General features: G+C 36.2%; 1 protein-coding gene across 4 annotated transcripts in view; it reads left to right on the top strand.

The window, feature by feature from the left end:
* Stag1 (stromal antigen 1) overlaps positions 1-25,223 on the top strand; it is a 277,794-nt gene that overhangs the window by 61,326 nt on the left and 191,245 nt on the right. For 2 of the 4 annotated variants that reach the window (XM_051206316.1, XM_051206299.1), the window contains exons 3-4: positions 2,505-2,607; positions 21,944-22,012. In XM_051206316.1, coding sequence (XP_051062273.1) covers positions 2,505-2,607; positions 21,944-22,012 — 172 coding nt within the window. The remainder of the gene's footprint in view (positions 1-2,504; positions 2,608-21,943; positions 22,013-25,223) is intronic. The other 2 variants (XM_051206323.1, XM_051206308.1) reach the window with 1 other exon arrangement.

The following is a 25,223-nucleotide window of genomic DNA, read 5'->3' as shown; positions in this document are numbered from 1 at the left end:
AGGCCAGGCTGGCCTCAAACTCAGAGATCCCCTGAGTGCTGGGATTAAAGGCATGTACCACAACTACCTGCCAAAGGATATTCTCTCTCTCTCTCTCTCTCTCTCCCTCTCTCGTTTTTTACTGTTTGTAAGTTTTACCCTCAAGTATGTATGTGTACCACATGCATGCTTGGTGCCTGTGGAAGTCAGAATAGGGTGGATATTAGGAATTAGCAGCCAGCTGACCCCCGCCCCCGACGATAGACGGGATGCTCATGGCCATGTCATCACTATGTCAGCCTTACGTGGCAGCTCAAGTTTTACCTGGCTGCCAGAGGACTCAGTTACACATGCGTAAGCCCGCCTTTTAAAACAAGCACGGCTCTCTCTCTGGTTTCTCTTTTGCCCCCTCTTGCCCTGTCTTGCTCTCTCTCTTTGAGTTGTGATATTGGTGAATTTAAGGTGGCTTTTAAAGACGTATTTTTAAGCACTTAGAGCATTTTTAAAGAAGCATTTCACTCGTACAAGTTAATAAACTTGTATAAAAGATCTGGAATGTGGTCAGGTGTTCTGTTAAGGCATTAAAATTATTTTTATAGTAGCTGTACATTATCTGTAAGGTCTACAAAGGATTGTAATGTATAGCACAAATTCTCTTTGGTCTTAATAATACAAGCTCGAGTCAGCTATCGGGTTGAAAGCTGAAGAGAAGCAGAGCAGCCAGCCACTAGGTTCTTACCTCTATCAGTACCTAGACCAAAGGGCTAATCTTGTCCTCAGACTGCATCCACAGACTGAATCCTCAGACTGCATTCTCAGATGGACTGCTCAGACTGCAGTGCACTCCTGTCTCCTCCCGCCTTCTTCCTCCTTTCTTCACCCAGCCATATCACTCCTGTCTCTATCTCCCTGTTGTTGGGATTAAAGGCATGTGACCCCAGGTGCTAGGATCACCTGTGTGTGAGCTGTTTCTCTGTTAGTCTGCATCATTTGTATAGCCCAGGGTAGCCTTGGAATTAAAGGTGTGTGCCTCTACTGCCTGGACTCTATTGCTAACTAGTGTGGCTAGCTCTGCACTCTGATCGTCAGGTAAAGCTTTATTTGTTATAGCATAAACAAAATACCACCATAGTAATGCAATAAAATGCAATAAAATGGCAGAATAACACACATTGAGAACTGAACTTTAAGAAAGGGATCAATACAAAGAGGGAACCAAGACTAAGAAGAGTATTAATGTGAAACAAATTGAGAAGTTTGTGAGTTGGACTTAACTATTGGATATGTTAATTTATTTTCAGTTTTCTGTAGACGTTTAAAAGTGTTACTGAGGTAGAATTTGGTGCTGTGTTGATGAGTCAGAATCAGAGCATAGAATATTCATGATTTTGTAAGATGATTTAGTACAATACAGCCACTATAAAAAGTTAAATTATGTAAACTTAAAATGCAGTGAATCAATGTCTGGGATGATGGCTTAGAGGTTAAATACAAGTATTCACAGGCAAGAGTACTGTGGGTGAACAGATGTGCTTGTACACCACACACACACACACACACACACACACACACACACACACACACACACATTAAAGAAAGTAGGTGAAATAAATCACATTAAGGTAGAATATTCAAAATTCACTGTTGCAATTAAAACATTTATTGTTTTCTTAAGGTTGATATTTTTACCTCATGCAGGTGGTGTAAATAGATTTCCTTTTTTCTTTTATCTGGAAACAGTTTGGGTTTTGTTTTGTTTTCTTTTGTTTTTGTTGAGACAGGGATTCTCTGTGGCTTTGGAGGCTGTCCTGGAACTAGCTCTTTTAGACCAGGCTGGTCTCTAACTCACACAGATCGACCTGCCTCTGCCTTCTGAGTGCTGGGATTAAAGGAGTACACCACACTGCCCGGCTTGGAAACAGTTTTAATGGTATGCTGTTTAATACTTTCTAATGGTGGTATAGTGGTAGTTTGCAATTGGCTACAGGGAGGAAAAAAAATATATATACATATATGTACATATATATGTATATACATACATACATACATACATGCTGCATGCAGTGATAGTCATGGATATCTCCCATGGCTATGGTTTCACAGGACCAGTTCCTTCATGTGCTCATAGATGGGCTAGATGTTGGAATGGGCGAACTCAAAGCCCTAGGTATATGACTGGATGGTAGCTGAGATGGTTAGTCAGGGTCACTCTGACCGCCCTTCTCAGACAAGGGTTGGAGTGATGCAACTCTTTTTAAGAAGCCACGTTATATATATATATTAGTGTGTCACCTTCCATGATTTTATAAATTTCCTCTCAAGCCTTTTTTTTAATCTTGAAGAATTAGTCTTGCAGTCATATTTCATATTTATATTTTATAAAGCAGCTGTCATTTCATGTTAATTTATTTTATTTTGGGGATAACTGCTGCTTGTTGGTGATCCTAAGTAAGGGAAGTAGTAAAGCTGAACTGCTTATAATTTATTAATTAATTTGTTCACTACAATAATCTGGCATTTTCTAGGGATTCAACTAATGAAACTACTGCCCATTCTGATGCTGGCAGCGAACTTGAAGAAACAGAAGTCAAAGGAAAAAGAAAAAGGGGTCGTCCTGGCCGGCCTCCAGTATGTATTTTATTTGTCTTTGTGCTTCAGTGCTTTCCTATAAATAAGCTTGGTGTGAGTTGCTTGTCAGTTCTGATATGAAAGCTGTTAATGTTTTATGGTTTTTATTCCAGCAACACAACAGAGATTCTTGAGAACCTTCTTTGACTTAGCAGTGTCAAAGAAGGCACCTTTGCTGTCTGTACTTGGAAGTACAGAGGAAATGATGAAGTTCAGTTAAGACATACTGTGATCTCTCTCTCTTTCACTCTCTCTCTCTCTCACTCACACACACACACACATTCTCTCTCTCTCTCTCTCTCTCTCTCTCTCTCTCTCTCTCAGCTCCTAAGTGAACATTTTGATAGTAATATTTTAAAACTTGAGGTAAGTTTTAATAGTCTTAATGAGTCATGAGTTGAAAGTTTAGAAGAGTTCAAGGTGACCTTTCTTTGAAGGGAGTCTTTACAAATTCTGAGTTTCAGTTACCATTTGAGCATAATGAATTTAAGAGATTGTAACAATGTATCAAGATGTTAAGATTTACTGTTCTCATTCATGTATAATCTGATTTGCTATTAATGTTTTCCTGTCTTATGAAAGATCTTATGAAAAATCTTAGGTTTCTTTATAGAAGTCATAATTGAATAAACTTCCCTATATTTTCATTACTGAGCTTCAAAAATTACCCAATATGGCTAGTCTTTTTTCATTTCTTCACCTTTTTCTCCTTTTATGATACTTTTAAAGGTCAATCTAGACATTATTCCTTTTGTAATCATTTCAGTTTGTGTGTCCTTGTATTCAGCAAACTATCCTATCCTTCTCATCTCACAACCAGCATAGAAAGCTTTTTTATCATCAAAAAGTGTGAGTCTTTCTCTCCACCAAAAGCAAGTTATCACTGTAGCATTAATATCCACTCTAGTTGTTCTGTAGGCTGCTTTACTTTCGTCATAGTGTCAGATGTCATTGTTGAGGTCTCAATTGCCAATATTTTTATCACCCCCTTCTCTTCCAATTTCATTCTCAAGTCCTTCCTGTTTGTTGGCCCTGTACTTTTGACCAACTGCATGTATGGGACTCTCTCAGTCTACTTCTTGGACTTGATGAATTCAGTTGAACAGCTTACAGAATTTAGGGAAACTCCTTTTTTAAGTCTATTATCAGTATTGCAGCTAAAGAGAGAATGGGGCAAGGTATGGGAGGATTAAGACATGTAGCACCAATTAATTTGTGTCATCATCAGGACCTTCATATTCAGTTGTCCAGAATTCCTTTGAAACCTATCCTTTTGGCTTGTTGTGGAAACTTCTTCACATATATAGTGCTTTTAGATCAGATTGGGAAACTCAGCAAGACTTGTATGCATTAGCATTCTTGCCCTTTCTTTGAATGTCACTCCTCTCTCCAGTGAATGGAGCAAGACCATTCTATGTTAAGAGGAACTTGGGAGATTCTTTTGGGCAAGATGGGTATTATACTTTCTAAATTTTTCTTTGTTGCCTAGGTCCAAGACAGTAAAGTAAGGAAAAATTAGGATTTTTATGATCGGCCTTAGGAATCAACTTAAGCTTTTAATAAGTGTAAACAAAAATATAAAATATCATAATTGCAAAAGCAGACACATAAGGGACCTCTCTCATTTACTATATACAGGGTATATTCATAATGTTATGATGCTTGTCTTAGTCAGTGTTCTATTGCTGTGAAGAGAGACCATGACCAAGGCAACTCATATGAAAGAAAGCATTTCACTGGGGCTGGCTTGCAGTTTAGAAGTTTAGTTCATTATCAGTATGGTATGGGTAGTATTGTGGCACTCAGGCAGACATGGAGCTGGAAAAGTAACTAAGAGTTCTATATCCTGATCTCCAGGCAGCAGGGCAAGAGAGAACCATTTGGGCCTTGCCTTGCCATTTGAAACTTAAACCAATAAGGCCATGCCTACTCCAACAACACCATACTTCTTTATCATTCTCTAGTGCTAATCTATGATGACTAAGCTTTCAAATATATGAGCCTATGAGGGCCATTCTTAATCAAAGTATCACAGTGTTTAACCATTTATTGTGTATATAGGAAGATTGGTAAGTCTTTCTTAGTGAGTTATTGAACATGACTGTTTGAATGTAGTTGTTATATCTCTATTGCCAAAATTATTATTTTAGGGCCAATCTTAAAACAAAACATGGGAGAAGTATTCTTCCATTTGACTGTATTTGCTTCCACTTGGCTGTATACTTTTTGATTGTATGACCTTTATTTAAAAGGCAAAAATTGTGCTGAAAGACATGCATTGTAATCTTTATAATTCTTCTCATTTGAAGAAGTGTTCGTTCCTATAGCGTTCCTTACACACACATTTTGGGAACAGTGGAAGAATCTTGTACATAGTGTAAGACTGTTTTAGTTTCTCATATACTACCATGTGAATATTCTGAGACTAATGTGCAGGTTGCCTTGCTTCTCTGGAATTAATTAATGAAAATTTGTTCTCTAATTAAGAAGTTTGAAATTAAAGACTTTATCATTTTTCTTCAAGATAATTAATGTACAGTATTATATTAATTTTGATGTGTATACAGTTAAATCTCTGCAGTATAATTTTCTTGATTTAAATGTATCTAAATTGTATCTAAATGATTAATTCTTTTATTTCAAATATGACTGAAATTTTTATGGAAATGCAACCCAATCTAGTAGGTCAATAATAAATATTCTGTTGTCATCAGAATTACCCTATTTGAATTATGTCATAGGTAACTTATTTTCAAGAATGGCTTCCATTTCCCTGTTGATCACTCATAGTATATTTTCATTTACCTATTGTTTATTGTTGTCCCCCTTTAAAAAATACTTAGGATCATTTTGAATCTTTTATGTAATTTTATCAACCCCACTAGTTAGCAGATATTTTTTTTCCATTTTGCTCTTTATTGTCTCTTTTTTGCTGTATAGAAGCATTTTAGCCTGACATGATCCCATTTGTCTCCTGTAGTTTTGTTACATGTGGTTTTGAGATCTTCCCCAGGAAGTCTTTTTCTTTATCATTATTGTAAGCTCTTTCCTATTTTTTTTTTCCTCCCTACCAGGTTAATGGTTTTTCATTGTATATTTAAGTCTGTTAATTCAGATTTTTGTAACTGGTGAGAGATGGAGATACAGTTTCATATTTCTATACATACATCTATCTGTTGACTTTTTTTCTGTGATATATGTTCTGAAGAATTTAAAACAACTGATTATTTCTGGATTCTTGATTTGTTCTATTGTCACACATCACTTTTTTGGGGCTGCACTTTGATTTTATATAGCCTTGCAGTGTGAAGTTAGGTTTTAATGTTTTTACTTTGTTCTTTTTGCTCAGGTTTACACTGGCTATTTGGAGTCTTTTCTGGTATCATTCAATTTTTAGGATTATTCTATTTCTTTGAAAAATATCATTGGTATTTTGATGATTGTTTTGAATCTGTAGGTTGTATTGGGCAATGGAAGCATTGTTACGATATTGCTTTAGTTCATGAACATGTGATATATTTCCACTATATTGTTCTCTCTGATTTATCATTGCTTTGTGATATTTCTTTTAGAGATATTTTCATTTTTTGGTTATATTTATTTTTAGATATTATTTAAGTGAATAAGGAAGATTCATTTTCTCCTCTCATTTTTATTAGTTCTTTGAAAATCTCATACATTATATTTTGATCATATTCACCTCCTCCCCCCAACTCCTCCGAGAACCATCCCCAACTCCCTACTCACTCTACTTTGTGTCTTCAAAAACAAAACAAAACAACACATTAAGTATAGTTTATGGTGCCCATATACTCTTTAGCGTATCCTTCATTGGACTGTGGTGTATCTCTCAGGGTATACACCTTTGAAGAAAACTATCTTTCCCTCTCACAGCAGCTGTTAACTACCAGTAGCTCCTTAGCTAGAGGTTGAATTTCATGACCACTTATTCTCCATTCTTATGCACAGGTTTTGTTGATGATGTCTCAACTGCTTTAAATTCATGCATGCAACTTCTGCTGTGTCTAGAAAATACTGTTTCCTTGCTGTCATCTACCATGTATGGTTTTTATAATCTCTGTAGTCTGCAATGGTCTTTGAGCCTTGGGTAGAGGGATTTAACACTCTACAATCTCTATTCTCTGTATCTTGATCAGTTGTGGTTCTCTGTGTTGACCTGACATCTGATACAAAAGGAAAAAACAGCTTCTCTGATGAGGGTTTGCACTAATTGAATATGGTATTAAATAATTAGGAGTTGGTTTAATACTGTGTCCATTTAACACCGTATTAGTAGGTTCTTCCCTAGAGCATAGGACCTATGTAGCCTCAGGTTTATAGCACTAGTCATGGTGCCAGCTACAGATTGCATCTGGTGGAGCTATGTTCATGTCATTATTGCATCAGTGGACATGTCTGGTCAGCTTGGGTCATTTTTGTAGTGAACAAGGTTCACACTTGGGTAAGATTGGTGATTTCTTTTCTCCTTCAGTAGTATAAGTAGCGCTTTCCATCACTGTGCAAGGTAGCAAGGTACGGATGAAACTTTTGGGCCAATACCAGCTTGATTTATCCATGTTCTAGGGTTTAGCTGTATTCTTCCATATCTTATTGTCATGTCCTGGTGGGTAATCAAGAACATCGACAGTGGCATGTAAGGTTTGGGGTTCTGTGGGGTTGTACTTGCTAATAGCTCCAATGGATAACCATTACAGATGGTTGTGAGCCACTATATGGTTCCTGGGAATTGAACTTAGGACATCTAGGAAGAGGAGTCAGTGCTCTTAACCGCTGAGCCATTTCTCCAACTCCTCCTGCCCCTTTATGTTACCTTGAGGTGCCTAGTTAGGGCTGATATTTCTTTATAACAAGTAACTCCATCTAAACTGTATATGTGTATGTATATATTTTAGGAAACTTCTACAGTAAGAGGTTTCCATATGAAAATTTCAATGTGTCTTTAGTGTTAGTTATCCTTCTTTCTTCTGTTATCTTCCCTGCCCTTCTATCCCCCTCTCTTCAAACCCTTCTTGTACCATTCTCCCTCTTTAATACTTTATATTACTTTGTTCCATATCCCTTCCTTGCGCACACCCCTAACGTCCCCTGACCTCTATTAATTCCCTGACGTTTATGGGTATTCCAGACGGAACTAAAATTATCTGAAGATTTAAGGCTAACATCTGAAAATGAAAGAAAATACATATTTATCTTTCTGCATCAGACTCACCTTACTCAGAATAATTTTCATCTCCATCTATAATTTCATTTTTCTTAACACCTGAATAATATTCCACTGTTTAAATAAACTCTTTTATTATCCAAACTTCAACTGATGGCTGTTTCTGTTTTCAGCTATTGTAAATAGAGCATCAATAAACATGGATGATCAAATATTTATATAGAAGGTTATAGAGTCCTTTGGTTATATGCCTAACAGTGGTATAGCTAGATCATATTGCAGATTCATTTCTAGCTTTTTTAGGAACCTTCTATAGACTGTACCAGTTTGCATTATGACCATCAATGAATACATATTCCTCTTTCTTCACAACTTTGCTAGCATTTGCATTTTGATTCTTAGTCATTCTCATCAAGGTAAAATAAAATATCAAGATAATTTAAATTTGCATTTTAACCTGATAGCTATTGATGTTGAATGCATATTTTTAAATGTTTTAAATGTTTCTCAGCTAATTGTATTTCATCGTTTAAGAACTCATGTTTAGTTCCATTTTCTACTTTCTAAAAAAATTGTTTTTAATTATGAATGTATCTGTATGAAAATGAATGTGGATGTTCATAAAAGCCAGTGGTTTTGAATACCCTGGATTTGGAATTACAGACCAAACAATGTGAACGCTCAGGTCCTGTAGAACAGTACTTGTTTATAATCACTGAGCCATCTATCCAGCCCATCCATGTCCCATTTTTTAAATTGGATTTTTGTTCTCTTTTTAAAGATTATTTTTTTGTATGTTGTAAATCCTACATTTCTGTCTGATGTATAGGTAGGACTTTTATTCATTTTGTAGGCTTCACTTTTCACTTGGATGATGGTGCCCTGTAGAAGAAGCCTTACAGTTTCATGAGGTCTCATTTATTAACAATTCACCTGTGCAATTGGAGTTCAGGAAACCCTTTTCTATGCCAGTGAGTTCAAACATATATCTGTGTCTTCTTTGAGATTCGGGATGTGAGGTCTTATCTTGACACCTGGAGTTGAATTTGTGCATTGTGAGAGGATTTTTAAATCTATGTTTATTTATTAGAAATACTGACTTATTAATTTTGTCATTGAGTCTTTGTCTAGTTTAGTATTAGGGTGATACTGGCTTTGTAAAAAGAATGGTAATGTTCATTTTTTATTTTGTAGAATACTTTGAAGAGTATTTGTGTTCTTCCTTGATGGTCTTGTAGAATTCTTATCAGAATCCAACTGTCGTCTTGTTTTTTTGTTGTTGTTGTTGTTGGGAAATTTTTACTTGGTATTTCATTTTCCTTGGATATTATGGGTCTATTTAAAGTGTTTATTTCATCTTGATTTAGCTTTGCTTAGCTATAAATCTCAAGATTCACCATTTCTCTTGGATGTTTTAGTTTTATGGAATATTGATTTTAGAAATATGTACTCCGGTGACTTTTGTAATGTCTCTTCCCTTTTAATTTAATTTTATTAATTTGGATCTTTTCTTTTAGCTAATTTGACTAAAGATTTGTTTTTCTATTTAATCTTTTCAGTTAGCAAAACCCTTGTTAATTGATTATGTCAACATTTTGTTTGTATTTTATTGACTTCAGACCTTAGTTTGATTATCTCCTCATTCATTCGCGATAGAGTCTCACTGTATAGTCCTGACTGGCCTGGCACTCACAGAGAACCATCTGCCTCCCTTTTCCTCTGTGCTGTTTAAGGCTTGACCTGCCACACCAAACCCAGTCTACCTTTTGGGTGTTGTTTCTCAAGACCTCTAGGTGCATCATTAATTTATAAATCTTTCCAAAACCTTTTTTTTAATTGTACACATATAGTGTTATGATCTTTCTTAGGACTGTCTTCATTGTGTCCCATAGTTTTTAGTACTTTGTATTTTCATTTTTCTTTTTCCTATTCTAGAAACTTTCTTTTTTTTTTTTTCTGGATTTCATCCTTGACCCCTTTGTCATTCAGTAGCATCTTGTTTAGTTCTAATGAATTTGTGTACATCCTGTAGTTTTTATTGCTCTTGATATTCAGCTTTATTCCATTGTGGTAAGGTAGAATGCATGATATGTTTTCAATTTTTGGGTATGTTGAGTATTTTTTGTGTCCTAATGTGTGGTCAGTTTTGGAGAAACTTCCATAGGCTGGTGGGTCCATGCCATGTGTTTTGGAACATGGTTCAAGAATGGAGTCCTTTTCAGAAAATTCTGAGTGATTGTTTGAAATCTCCAAGAAAATAAAGGATGAGTCTTATGGCCTGTTTTTTTTTTTTTAAAGATGGAATTGTTCTTGGAGTGTTTTGTTCATGTTCCACCCAGGTTTAGCAGATAAGAGTGAGTTTACTTCAGCTGTTGTTATTCATATGCCTCTATGACAGAAAAACGTGTTTTTACACATATGTGGCTTGTCCTTGTGATTGTACATATTATTCACGTTTTGTTTTGTTTTGTTTTTTTGATTTTCAAGACAGGGTTTCTCTGTGACTTTGGAGGCTGTCCTGGAACTAGCTATTGTAGACCAGCCTGGCCTGGAACTGACAGAGATCCCCCTGCCTCTGCCTCCTGAGTGCTGAACTAAAGGCGTGTGCCACTAATGCCCAGGAATTTTTTTCTTTAATGTAAGACATTTAATTTAAAAATGTTCAATACTACAGTATATAAAATAGCTGTTATAAACACACATAGTGTATTCTATACCTGCCAGGTTTACTTTCTTTTTTCTTTTTTCTTTGTTTTTTGTTTTTGTTTTGTCTTTTTTTGAAACTATTACACTGTGGCTAAAACTTTTATCTTCAACCTTTGAAAAAACATTCTATTACAATGATGGATCAAGTCATAACCAGTTTTATTACAAAAGGACCCTGTACATTTATCAATTCTAGTACCTTAATAGCTACCCAACAAGTCATTAACATATAGAAACATGCATCATGAGAAGCAAGTAGTATTACCCATCCCTTCTGAATATTAGCAACTTGTCACCCTGAGCCATAATGCTCATCACCGAGATCTGAACAGTCACTCTTCCCATTCATCCTGAGTGAAAGATGGAATGACTTAAGTACAAATGCAACATATTAGAAACAATTTCTTACAAAAAAAAAATTCACAAGTTAAACCGAAGTATTTTACAGAATTTACTACAAAATGCCATAAAAACTGCTTTGACTTAAGCCTCCCCCCCCCCCCCCATATCTGGCGAGCCAACTGGATGTCTTTGGGCATGATGGTGATGCCCGGGAATTTTTATCTGATTATTTTGTGTGTGTGTGCACATGCACGTTATGTTGTGTTTTTGTGTGTGGTGTGTGTACTTGGTTGGTATACATGTATTATTTCTGAAGTTGAGGGGTAGGGGTGAGCATGAATAGTGAATGAAGTCCAGACATTGAAGTTGTATATCTTTCCTTTGTTTTCCAACTTCCTTTTTTGAAACAGAGTCTCTCATTGAACCCTGAAGCTCAATAATTTAGTTAAGTTGGTTGGCCAATAAGCTTCAGAGTTCTTCCTCTATGTACCTTCCTAATAATGGGGCTATAGGCACTTCTGCCATTATACATTACCTTTTACTAGAGTGCTGGCTATATAAACTCTCCTCCTATTTGCATAGCAGGTATCTTACTAATGAAACTATCTTTCTAGCCTCCCTCTTTTTATTTTATTTTATTTTATTTTTTTAATGATTTTGAAACAGTCTTATAAAACCTAGGCATGTCTGGAGGGAGCTCTTGGGTCTTTTCCTCCCAATTGCTGGAAAAACATTCTTGCTGCTTGATTTTTTTTTTTTTTTCCTTTCACTTTGTTCCTGGTTGATCTATATGAGTATTGATGGATTTTGCTGTATTTAGCTGTATTTTTGTATGTTGATTTGTATTTATAGTGTCCCATCTCTTGGAATTTTGGCAGTCGTATCAGAATTTTGGAATAGTTCTTAGGTCTTTATTTTTATTTTTTTGTTCTCTCTGTCTCTCTCTCTCTGTGATTATATTACTTGCTAATGGATAAATTGATTTCCTTTTTTATTTGGATTACTTTTATTTCTTGGTTTCTTTGACTAGCACTTGTAGTACTGTGTTGAACAAACCTGGTGGAAGTTGTCCTACTTGTCTTATGCTAGATTTAGAGAAAATGCTTTAAAAAACCTTTTTTCATTTTTTTTTTCTTAATGTGGACTTTATAGTGAGGCACATTTCTTCTCTAAGTAATTTGCCGAGAATTTTTATCAGGAAATTTGGATCTTATGAAATGATTTATATCTAACCACTGAAATGTTCCTATTGTTTTTGTCCTTTGTTTTCTTGAGATCATGTATGAAGTTTATTGATTACCATATTATCTTGCTGGATCCTGGGAAGTAATGTTTTATTCCATGTGTTTGGATTCAATTTGTATATATTTGGAGTTTTGCTTCTTTATTTGTAAGAAATATTGGCCTATAGTCCTTGTCATCTTTTTATTCTTCCTCTTCTTCTTAAAAATTTTTTTTTATTGTTGTATAAGAGTAATGTTTTCCCAGCCTAGAAACAGGGATGTGGGGGTTGATAGGTGCCTTGGTCCTGCCCCAAGGAGATGATGGGACAGACAGTAGACTACCTAGGGGAGGCCTTACCCTCTCTGAGGAGCAGATGTGGGGGAGAGAAGTGGGGGGGCGGAGGAGGTGGGGGAACTGGGATTGGAATGTAAAAAGTAAATTAATAAAGAAGAGTAATGTGCCGGGCGTTGGTGGCATATGACTTTAATCACAGCACTGAGGAGGCAGAAGCAGGTGGATCTCTGTGAGTTCGAAGCCAGCCTGGTCTACAGAGCAAGTTCCAGGACAGGCTCCAAACCAATACAGAGAAACCCTGTCTCAAAAAAACAAAAACAAAACAAAACAAAAAAAGTAGTGTTAATGACATACAATCAATTTTTCAGTTCTTCAGAGTAAATTTGAGCAGAATTGTCATTGTTTCTCTTTAAATATTAACTAGTGAAGCTGTTTGGCCCTGGATTTTGTCTTTGTTGAAAGATTTTTCTTATTTTTGACTTAGTCTAATCATTTGAGTTTGAATAATGTACTTTTTGGGGTACATTTATTATTATTATTATTATTATTATTATTATTATTATTATTATTATTGATCCTGGGTTTCTTTGTGTAGTTCTGGTCACCATCAAACTTGGTCTCTTGACCAGATTGACCTTGAACTCAAAGATTCACCTGCATCTGCCTCCCAAATGCTAGGAATAAAGACATGCACCACTACCTCCTGGTATTATACTTTTATTTACATTTTGATTATTTTGCTCTTCTTTTGGGGGAACATGTTCTCTTGTAGTTCAGGATGGTTTTGACCTTATTGTGTAGTTGAGGACGATTTTGAACTCCTGATCCTGCTGCCTCTATCTCCTAAGTACTGCAATTATAGGCTAGTGCCACCACACCTAACATTTAATCACTTACTTGTTACTGGTCTAATGAAGCTTTTTTATTCCTCTATGATTGATCTTGGTACATCCATGTTATCATGAATTTAACGTTTTGAAAGCAGATACTACAAGTACTTTTTGTTAGGAGTAGCATTGTAAACAAATTCTTAGGGATCAGTTTAGGAAGCTCATTATAATAGTTTGTGTAATATGTTATAATTTCCAAAATTATTATTTTCATTGGGATATTTGTAATTCTTTATTATTATGTCTTTATGTTAATAAGTATAGCCATATTCAGAGTTATTGTTCATTCTGTTATACCACTTGAAATAAAATGAATCCTCAAGTGAGTTACATGAAAATTTTTATTTCCAGATATATTAAAAACATTATGTTTAAACTGTGTAGTAGTAATATTATTAAACATGTCCATACCCCAAAAAAGTATTATGCCATTAGTTACTTGAGGTTTTGGTGATTATTTTTAATTAAGAGTGTCTGTGGTTTGGTGTTGATGGCTATTGACTGATTAGGGTAGCAGCTGCTAAGTGAATGAGTGCTTGCAGTAATTTCTTAAGTTGACAAAGATATTTGTCACATCAGTTAACTACTACATGAATGAATTCTCTGTATTTTTTTTTAACACTCAGTTTATCATTATTTTCCCCCAAGTTAGAGTTCTTTGTTCACAGTTTATATGGTTGTGGTGTGTGTCTGGGGTATGTGTTAGTATGTGATGTGGGAGTGTAGCCATGGCAAATATATGGAAATTAGAGGAAAAGTCTTGGGGAATCTGTTCTGTCCTTTCACCTTTATATGGACTCTGAGGGTTACACTTACGTTACCAAGCCTGTTTTACATGTATTTTTACCTTCCCAGTTTGTAGCAACTTCCCTGCATTTTGCCTTCCCAGTTTGTAGCAACTTTATTGAGAGTTTATTCCATCTCTAGACATTTTTTTTTCTTTGCTTATCTTTAAGAGGTAATCCATCATTCATTTATGTTTTATTGTGGGATTATAGTAATTCAAGCTTTTAGACTTTGCCAGTTATTTATACCACGAACACCCTGTTTCTAATTCTGCCTCATATATGATAATTTTCCGAATGTAATCTTTTAAGTCCCCAAAGCCATTATTGACAACTGGTTTCATCTAATGTAATACTTCTCCTTAACCTGATACTCTGATTTCCTAACATAAACGACAAATATTGTTTACAGTGTGAAGGTTTTCAGTGTACTTTGTTTAGATCTGTCAGCAGGATTACTGACTGTGGCAGTTTTGCCTCAGTATTTCTTAAATTGAAAGGTTCAAAAGCTAAAACATTACCTCACTCATAGGTTATGAATGCTACTTTAGCAAGCATGAAATTAATCTCATTATACATCATCATAGCTCTAAGATGAACAGTTAATTGTCAGCATGCAGTACTAATTTGAAAGGAATCTTTCACTACCTCTTGAACAGTAGATTTTATGATGGACATAAAATACTCAGTAAACCAGATTGTAAAGAGATACGCTTTCATTCAGGCATTGCTCTATTTATAGAACACAGGCAGAGTCAAATAGATATAATTTTGAGGGGCCTCAGGATTTTCAGAATGGTAATTGAGCATTGACTTCAGCTTACTGTCATCATTTGTATCAGTCCTTAACAAGACAATCAATTTTTCCCTTAACCCTTGCCTATGAAAGGTCTAGATGGTGTCTTGTTCTATGAAGCTGTTTAATCTACATTAAAATTCATTTTTTAATTGACTGGGGGTTGGTTCAGTAAAGCATGAGGGCTGGAGTTAGTTTCTACCAGGTGGGCTTAGTAGCCTGCTTGTAATTTCATTTCCTGAAGACAAAGATGAGGTGGCTATAGCATGGTGGCTATAATCATATGTGCAAGAGAGACTGCTTCAGTGAATAAGGTAGAAGAATTTCAGATTTTAAGATGAAAAGAAAGAAATGTCTGCTTGATAGGAACAGGTTTATTTCTGAATAAACCTGAGTAAGACTGTTATCTGAGAAGGTAAAGGTACAAACTTCTTTTTACAGATTAGGGCTGTTAGGTTGGGAAAGGACCCGAGTCCCATTTCAGTTAGTAGTGTTGCTGGTTAAATGAGAATGTGCAGGAATGGTATGAGTAGTGTTGACTTCAGGAAATTAACTTTGGGGAATTGAAATTGTTAGCCACTGGTAAGGGGGTTGCTGTTTCATAGGAACATTGTTCATAGGGAGGCTGGGGTATTCTGACTGGAATTGGATTGCCTTGAGGCTTGGAGAATGATTATGTGTCTTCTTACTAGCATGATTCCCAGAATCTCAGACCTACATATATGCATACACTAATGGGCCTCTACATGTGTATGCTTCCCCAACACGAATACAAATATATCACATACATACACACACAAAAATAGAAAAAGGAAAAAAACCTATTGTTTAATATAGCTATCTTCTTCTTAGATGTTTTAGATGACTTACTGAAGTTTCTCATTCACACCACTTTGACTTTATGCTTTTCTGTTGTGGGATGACACTGTGTGTGTGTGTGTGTGTGTGTGTACACGTACCTACGTGTATGCTTGTGTGGGGGGATGCATTTACATCTGTGTGCAGTTTCATATGTGTTCCCCATTAATATGAGATCAGGTGTGGTTCCTCAGGTGATTTTGAGACAAGATTTGTGATTTGCCCTAGAACCTGTTAATAAAGCTGGATTGTTGGCTAGCAAACCCCAGTGATTTTCTCATCCCCACCTCCCTAGTTCTGAGACAAGTTCATACCATTGCCCTTACTGTTTAATATTTATTCATGTATTTTTATAACAGAGGTTCTTAGATTTAAACTCATACCTTCATTTTCCCCAGGCAAGCATTGAGGAAAGCTCTCCCCAGCTTGGAATTGGCACCTTTCCTTAAACCAATCTGTTAGATTCAAACTGTGTTACTCCTCTTGCATTTGAAGAAAGTTGGGGCCTTATTATGGATTAAGTCTTATCCTAATGGACTATTGCAGCTATTTTAGTTTGTCTCAGCAGCTAAAACTTTCTCCATATTATCATCAATGATATTTTACTTTTTTTTTTTTTTAAATTTGTGTATTTACTTCACTAGCATCTTTAACTTTCTCAAGAACATATTCTTTGCACACAAACTTGATTAAAATGCTTTGGTGAAAGAGGTCTATCTTTTTTGTCTTTAAGAACCTAGGAGGCAGATCTCAGAGTTTAGGTCCAACCTGGTTTATATATTGAGTTCTAGACCAGCGTAGCTGCACAGTGAAACCTTGATGTTAAAAAGAAAAGAAAAAAAGGGAGAGGAGGAGAAAAGAAAGAAAAAGATACAACTCCATGTTATCTCTATAAAGAAAAATAAACTTTAGATTTTAAATAAGAGATGTGCCCTCTTAAATTCTGAGAGGCTATTATAGGGTTGTTATTGACTCAATTTCCGTATTACTGCAGCTCAGAAAATAGGGAAGTGTAAAGATTAGACAAATGGTAATGTACAGTCATTGGAGCTGTCAGAACACACAAACTATCCACATTGTTATCTTGTATGTTTGTAGTTCCTAGCACCCTAAAATAATAACAGTACCAATAACAAATGTCACGACAATCAACATACTAATGAAGAGAATTAAAATGCTTTGAAATAATTATATTTTTAATATGTGTTTAAGAGACACAAGTTAGTAAGTATATTGTATTGGAAAATGATACCCATAAGTTTTCTCATATCACAGCTACCACATTATTGTATGGTATCTGAAATACAATAAAATGCCCATAATCGCTAAAGAGAAACATGATATGGTTTGATGATCATGACATTGTTATTTGACTGATACATTGTCATATATAGCAGACTATGGCTATCATTCTCTTGATGATCTATATGCAATCTTAGGACTTAGGCTGACATCCTCAGACGTTTGTCTCAGTAAATAAACCTTGCTTTTTCCCTGGAGTGCAGATTTGTATCCAGATGTCTATGCAATTCTTTTAATTTTTTTGTAGACCACAGAGTCTACAATAATGAAATTCCTAAGCTTATCTCCTGTGTAACACTTCTGCGCAAGGTCAGGTGTTCTCTGCAGTTATTTGCCCAGGGAATAACAATCAACACTCTTAGTTCGCTTCTTCAGCTAGTATCTAGTCCCTTAGCAACTCTACGAAAATGATTTTTTGCAAATTTTTATCATTTAAACTACAAACTGTCATTACTATGCTTTAATCACATTCATGAAGCTTCTTTCTTATTCCTGGATGCTGTTTCAGAATGTTCCCTAGGTTTTCTTGGTTATGTACCCAATATTTGTATAGCTTCCTCTCTTTATTTCAATTATTGCTCATATCATGCTTTTTCATTGATACCTTCTCTAAGGTTGGCATTTACTATTACAAATCCTCTTCATGTGTATGTGGTGGTGTATGTATTTTTATTTCCTTTATATTATTACTATCTAACATAGTGTAGTCATCCCTTAGTGTCTGCTGGGTATATCTATTCTAAGATGCTCCAGGGATAACAGATCCCTGAATGTTTAATTCTTTTTCATATAAAGTGGTACAGTTTTTGCATATATCCTCCTGACCATCCTCCTGACTCACAGATCATAAAACCTAGTATAGTGTAGCTGGTGTGTAGATCATCATACTGTTTTGTTAGTGAAACATGGAAGGAAAAGATATCTCTGTGTCTGTGTGTTCAGTACAGACTCAAGCAGACAAATATTATTCCTGTTGACTAGAATTTTATCTTTAGGAGGTGCTCAGTAAATGTTTATTAAATTAATATTTAACTTTATTAAATCAGCCTTCTGTAACATGAAAAGTAAAAGACCCAGAGACTGATATTGGGGTTCCAACTTCAAAATGAGGGTCAGAAAAGCAAAGTAGCACTCTGCTAGCTCTTACTAGGACCTCAGGATGGATGGACTGATCCTGCTGCCTCTCAACATGGCTGGAGAATCTTGAGACTGAATGTCTTCCGATCCTTAGTATGCCTGAAGAATGAATGCTCCTGTCCTTAATGTGGTTGGCAAATGAATGCTCCTGTCCCTGGAAAATGAATTCCTGATACTAACTATTGAAGACCCTTTTATCTTTTTTATCTCTCTAGTGCTGGGGAGTAAAGGTGTGAGCTCTGTTACTCTTTTAGACTGGTTCAATCTTGTGTATCCCTGGGTGGCCTTGATTTCACAAAGATCCACCTGTTTCTGCCTCCTCTAAATGCTGGGATTAAAGGTGTGCACCACCAGGCCTGGCTGCCAATTTAGTCTAAGACTTTATTTACTATTGTATATCTTTGAAAAGAAGGTTATGGTTTATCTGAGGGTTTCTATTGCCATGAAAAGAAATCATGACCATGGCAACTCTTTTTTATTTATATTACATATCTTCCTCTTCTACTGTTGCTTTTCCTTATCTTCCTTCTACTCCCTCCTCCCCATCCATTCCTTCTCCATCTCCATTCAGAAGGGGTAAGGCCTCCCATGGGATTCAGCAAAGCATGTCATTATCAAGTTGAGGTAAGACCAAGCTCCTCCCCTTCGTTCTTATACAGGAAAGCATTTAAGGTGACTGTTTACAGTTCAGAGGTTCAGTCCATTATCATCATGGTAGGGAGCATGGTGACATGCAGGCAGACATTGTACTGGAGAAGTAGCTGAGGGTCCTACATCTTGCAACAGGAAATTGTCTGCCAGTCACAGTGAGAGAAGCTGAAGGAAGAGACCTCAAAGCCTACCCCCACAGTGACACACTTCCTTCAACAATGCTATACCTACTTCAACAAGACTCCACTTCTTAATAGTGCCATTCTCTATGAATTTTTGGGGGTAATCACATTCAAACTAACACATTCCACTCCCTGGCCCCCATAAGCTTTTAATACTATCATAATACAAAATGCATTTATTTAGTCCAACTTCAAAAGTCCCCGTTATCTATCATAGTCACAGCAGTTTTTAAAAGTCCAAAGTTCAGAGTTTCTTCTGAGATTCATGCAATCTCTTAACTGTAATGTGCTATAAAAAAAAAAAAAGTATTACATAGCCTCCAACACATAATGGCACAGGATATTATACTATTGTGCCCAAATTCAGAACCCCAAAATCACCAAGAGATCCCTTCCGATGCAAAAGCAAAGAGCTTTTTATTGTTTAATGAGTTAACTGCCTTACCTCGGCCCCTTTGTCTGTTCACCACAGCAGATGGAGTGAGAAGGACCCTGGGGAACCTCGAGATGGGGAATTTATTGGGGTGCATAAGGGGAGTATCTAGGGGTATGCAACAGTCTCAGGATTGGTGTGCTTCTGGGCTTGGGCAACCTGTCATGTGTTGATTGGCCAACTGGTTGTTATGGCCTGTAGGCCTTCCCAGGGCTGTTGCTATGCTCTGCATGTCACTATTATACCACTTTACCTTAAAGCACTGTAAAGCATGTCCAGAGCCCACCAGCTAACTTCTGGTTGGTTCTTTGCCACATGGAGGGTATCTGACTTTAGGAGGTTTGACAAGGTCAGGCAAGCACATGTTGCTGAATCAGCAGCCTTTTGTCTTGTTAGGTCTTTTCTGTAGCCTGTCATGGCTGCTAAAGCAGGGGCCTGGGTGTAGGTCTGATCCCTTTAATAAATTACAGTCCAAAATGTATGGAAGGTAGCATATCGAGGAAATACTGGAGCAGAGCAAGACCAAAACTAGCTAGTAAACTCATAAACTGTATCTCCATGTGTGATATCAAAATGCTCTTCAGATCTCCAACTCCTTTCAGTTTTGTTGACTGCAACACACTTCTTTCTCTTGGGCTGGTTCCACTTCTTGTTAGCAGATTTCCTTGGTAGGTATCCTATGGCTCTGGCATCTCCAACATTTTCAAGTCTCCAAAGCAATCCAGCCTTCAACTTCACAGCTTCAGGCAATGGCTTCTCTGGGCCTCCATTCTGGGACACTCCTGACACATGCCTGGCTTCAGAGGCACTCTTTAAGCAAAGACAAGTTCCATAACCCATTTCCTCTTTCAAGTCAGAACCACATGGCCAAAACTGCCAAGTTCTGATGCTTACTTGTGGCTAGAACATGGTCCCCCTTTTTAATTGCATCTTCAGCAGCTTTCTGTCCTTTACTGCCTAAGCTTGGCTATCCTAAAACTGGAGCTGTAGACCAGGTTGACATCAAACTTAGAGATGCCAGCCTCTGCCTTCCCAGGGCTGGGATTAAAGGTGTGTACCTCTACCCCTGATTCTATGGTTTTCTTTAGTTCCCTTTTACCAATTGGGCATTTGTCTAGCTGAGTGGGATCTTGCCCTTAGGTCATCACTTCTTTTGCCTTTTTTTTTTTTTTTTTTTTTTTTTTTTTAAATCTATCTTCTCGAGCACAAGATTTATTTCCTTTCCACTTCCTGGTACTATTTTTCTCCTCAAACTTCACATTTTGTAAGTTATCCAGCTCAGCTTGCTCCTTTTCATTACAAATACTCATTGGAGTTGCCTCTAATAATTATATAAACTATTTTGAGAGTTTCTCTGCCAATGAAATTGATTCATAACTCTTCACTTTAGCCTTACATCTTTGGACAAGGGTAAAGGACAGCTCCTTTCCTTCATCAAAATAGCACAATGTTCTCTAGTCAACGTACTAAAATTTTCTTCTCTGTAACCACTTAAGTGAGCTCCCCACAGTTCAAATAACTGTTAGCACTACTGTCTTCTGTGCCCCTACTAGTATGACCCATGAGTAGTGCTTAAAGCATTCCACTGCTTTGCTAATACAAAGAACTAAAGTCCAAATTCCTCCAAACAAAAACGTGGTCCAGCCTGTCACAGAAATATTCCACTCCAGGTAATAGCTTCTATCTTAGTTTTGGTTTCTGTTGCTGTGAAGAGACACCATGACCAGATCAACTCTTACAAAGGAAAACATTTAATTGAGGTAGTAGCTTATAGTTTCAGAGGCTCAGTCCATTATCGTCATATTGCAGTGTGGTAGTGTACATACAGACATGGTGTTGGAGAAGTAGCTGAAAGGTCTATATGTTGCAGGTAGCAGCAAATGGTCTGAAAGTCATACTAAGAGAAACTTGAGCAAAACCCTTCAAAGCCCACCCCCACTGTGGTACACTTCTCCAACAAAGTCTGCACCTTTGTTTACAAGGCCCCCAATAGTGCCTTTCTTTATGAGCGTATGGGGGCATTTATATTCAAACTACCACATGATGCAATTATGAAGATCTAGACAATAATATGATTCTGACTTCACTCCTATTCTTTGTTCATATATTTTCAATATTATTGAATTTTATTATTTGCATAAGCTAGTAGCAGATGTAAAATTAAAAATATTATTTATATCATAAACATTTATATCCATGGGATAATGAATGCAAGGAGATAAGTAATAACAGACTAATATGATTTTATTAATAAAAACTGTACCTTATAAATTGTGCAAATTTCTCATTTCAAATAATATTTTATATTAAAAATTTATATTTAATTTGTAATGTTCTTTTCCATAATTACTTATATCTTGTTTTATTGGAACATGCAGTGTTATTTTTCTGCCTTTCTCCATTTTGTTGTATTATTGTTAATGCTACCAGGATGATCTTACTTTGTCCAAAAGCAAGCAATGGCCTTGCATTCTGATATTTTATTGTGTTTCTTGATTCTAACCAGTTATCCATATCAATTTCAAGGTAGGGTTTTTCTATTGTTTCATGATAGGATTTTGCTGTTTGCCTCGACCAGAGAGACTTCAACCTAGAACCCAAAGACCCAAGGGAGGGCGATGGGGTAAGAGACTCGGAGATTGACCACAAGACAGGATTCTGATCAAGTGGCAAATTTTACTTTTCTACCCAGAGTTTATATAGGCCGGGAGAGCAGGATATAGGGGAGGGGGCAGGGGAGGAATAGTTGAGGACCAGATGTTCTTGCAAGCAGAATATAGAAAATCACAAAGAATGGATGTTGGCATGGGTGGAAAGATAGCAGTTATGGGAACAAGAAAGGTTATTATGGTAATGGGGCTAGTGGTTATGTGCTAGACTGGTCTTGCTAAATAGGGCTAGTTACTAAGTCATCAAACCTTTGTGATATAACTGAAAGCTCTAAATGTACAGCCAAGAGAAACAGCCAGAGTTCAGCCAAGGTTCGTTCCATAACTGATCATAGACCGAACCTCAGTTCCCAACAGCTGTTCATTTCATGCTGGCCTCCAATTAACAACAGTCCTCCTGCTTCAGCTTCCTCAATGCTGGACTCATAGATGAGTGCTATGTTAGTCTATATTGTGACTTGTTTAATTTTTTTGTCCTTTTTGAAACCTTTTTCTAAATTATAGTTATGCTACTCTCCATAATACTAATAGACTAGTTTATAAATCAATGAAGTATCATCATGTGGCTTATTTTTCTGTAAAACTTTTCCTGATTACTATTGTTAATCTTCCTCTTTTTTAGAAGCCCTTCCAGAACTTATATGAAAACAATTTTAATAGAAAGTAAATATATTAAAGTTTGATTTTTGTTGTTTTTATATATGCAGCTATATATTTCCTTTGGATCATGAATTTCCTTAAACTCATGATCCTAATGCTTTAGAATGCTTGGGATTACAGACATTTGCCATTATGCCAGGAATATTTTACGTTCTCTTTAAAATTGCAGCTGTGTAATTTTCTCTAACACACACACACCAATTTTGTGTTAAGCTAATCCAAAATGTTTATATCATAAACATATATGTCCATAGAATAATGAATGCATAGAGGTAAGTAATAGCAGACTAATATGATTTTATTAATAAAAACTGTCATCATATATTAGTTGTAGTTGGATAGCAACTATTCTCACAGTGTTTATATAAAATTAGGTGAGTACCATGCAGGGATAAAGTGTCTCTGTATTACTGGCCTTTTGGATTGTAGATAGCTCTCTTATATTATGTATGGAATATGAAATACAAGAGTTTGTTTCTTACCTCTGTATTAATTACTTTCTTTGTTGCTTTGACCAAATGCTTGACAAATGTTTCATGGAGAAAGAAGGATTGATTCATTTTGGTTCACAGTTTGAAGGGAATGAGGAGGTATGACCTCAACTTCCTGAGGTGGCTGTTTACTTGTACCCTAGCACAGGAAGCAGAAAGGTGTGATGCTTAGGTCTAGGTGTGTATCTGTGCTGGACTTTCTGTTTTAGGGCCACTAACCAGCTCCCAAATCATGAAATGTTGACTTATTATCAGTTACAAATGCTCTGTCTTGTCTTATGCTTGTTTCTTGCTAGCTCTTACAATTTAACATGTTTCTTTTTAATCTATGTTTTGCCTCAGGGCTTTTTACTCTCCTTCCCCTTCCTCTCTTCCTCCCTCCTCTCTCCCTTTCTCCCTTCCTTCTTCCCTTTGTCCTGTCTTCTATCCCCCCCTTTCTTTATCTCCCTCCCCCTCCCTCCCTCTCCATCTTGCTTTCCTATTTCCTCCAGTGTCTGGCTGGCTATCTTGTGGGTGGCTGCCTACCAGGTATGTTCCTCTCTTTCTTCCTCATTCTCTTTGTTCTTGTCTTAAGCCTAGATTTTTCTGTCTGCCAGCCCTACCCTTTCTTCTGCCTAGCTATTAGCTGGGCAAGTTTTTAATAAACCAATCAGGTGCCTTAGGCAGGCAAGGTGAAGCAAATGCAACACATCTCTACATATTTAAATAAATACAGCATAAACAATTGTAACACATATTTACCTTGTTCAAATAATATTCCACAACATGTATCTGTCTGTGTCTGATTCACTCTTAGTTTCTATCTTTCTTCTCTCTGTGTGCACACATGAAACTGTTGAGATTGGCAAAATCTTAATAGGATATTGGAAAAAGTACATCTTAAGTGATGCTATTTATTTAAAAGCTATTGTTTGATCATAATATTAGTAATTGTATTGTGGATAAATAATTATTTAGTGAGAAAAATCTGCTTTCTAATAACTTGTAATCTGTATCATGAGTCCTTTGGGTAACATTGGTAACTGAAATGGTCACAGGTGACTTTAAAATTTTAAATAGCAATAAAAGTTTTTATTTTATTATATCTTATTCTAATCCATTCACAGACTCCTTTAAGTGAGTAAAGATAACATGTAGACTTTTTAAATTCGCATTCTTGTCTATGCGTATGTTTTTAAAGAACGAATTCTCATAAAGGAAAAAGTTTAAATCTTTCCAAACTATGTAAAAAGTATTGTGATTATCCAGTAAGTTAGTTCAGTGGATAAAGGTATTTACCATGGCCAAGCCATGGTCTTGAGTTTTAAAATCTGGGATCCTCATGGTGGAAAGACAGAACCAATTCCTGTAAGTTGTCCTCTGACCTCCGTATGTACTCTATACAGACACATATTAAATAATTTTCTAAATATTAACCCTCTAGGGATGGCTAACTGTGCTGTAGTAAAGAACTCAGGAGGCTGGGCACAGATGCAAGTTTGATAAGAAGCTATTTATGTATTATCTTACAAAACTACTTTTTAAATTCTAAAGTTTGGTTTTGCTTTCCTGCCCTTGAAGGAACAACCCTGTGTACTTAATATTCCAGGTTCTCCTAGTGCATGTCTGTGAGCACAAAGACCCCTGTGCCCACTACAAAAACTATGATAATTGTAGAAACTTTTTTTGGAATCTGTGGATTAGGTAGAAGAATTTAATATTAATTACAAAGTTTAATTGTACATGGTATATAGAAGAATAAAAGAAACCTTTTATTTAAAGGCTCTAATATTAATATTTTATTCTCAAATGATTCAAAGATGTGGGGGATAGAGGGTGAACAAGCAAACAAATGTTAGAACATTGAAAACTGGTGAATTTCAGTGAAATGTATGTAACAGTTTTTATGGTAGTTTTTAGGCTTTTGTATAAATTTTAGATGTGGTGATATATTGTTTATGATCTTATAAAGTTTGCCTGGAGATCAGAATGTAAAGCTAGCCACAGCCAGGCAGTGGTGGTACACACCTTTAAT

This window comes from Phodopus roborovskii, unplaced genomic scaffold (genome assembly GCF_943737965.1).
Source record: "Phodopus roborovskii unplaced genomic scaffold, PHOROB, whole genome shotgun sequence".
Classification (NCBI taxonomy): Eukaryota; Metazoa; Chordata; class Mammalia; order Rodentia; family Cricetidae; genus Phodopus; species Phodopus roborovskii.
Note: the sequence above shows the minus strand (reverse complement) of the source record. Positions and strands in the feature narration are given on the sequence as shown.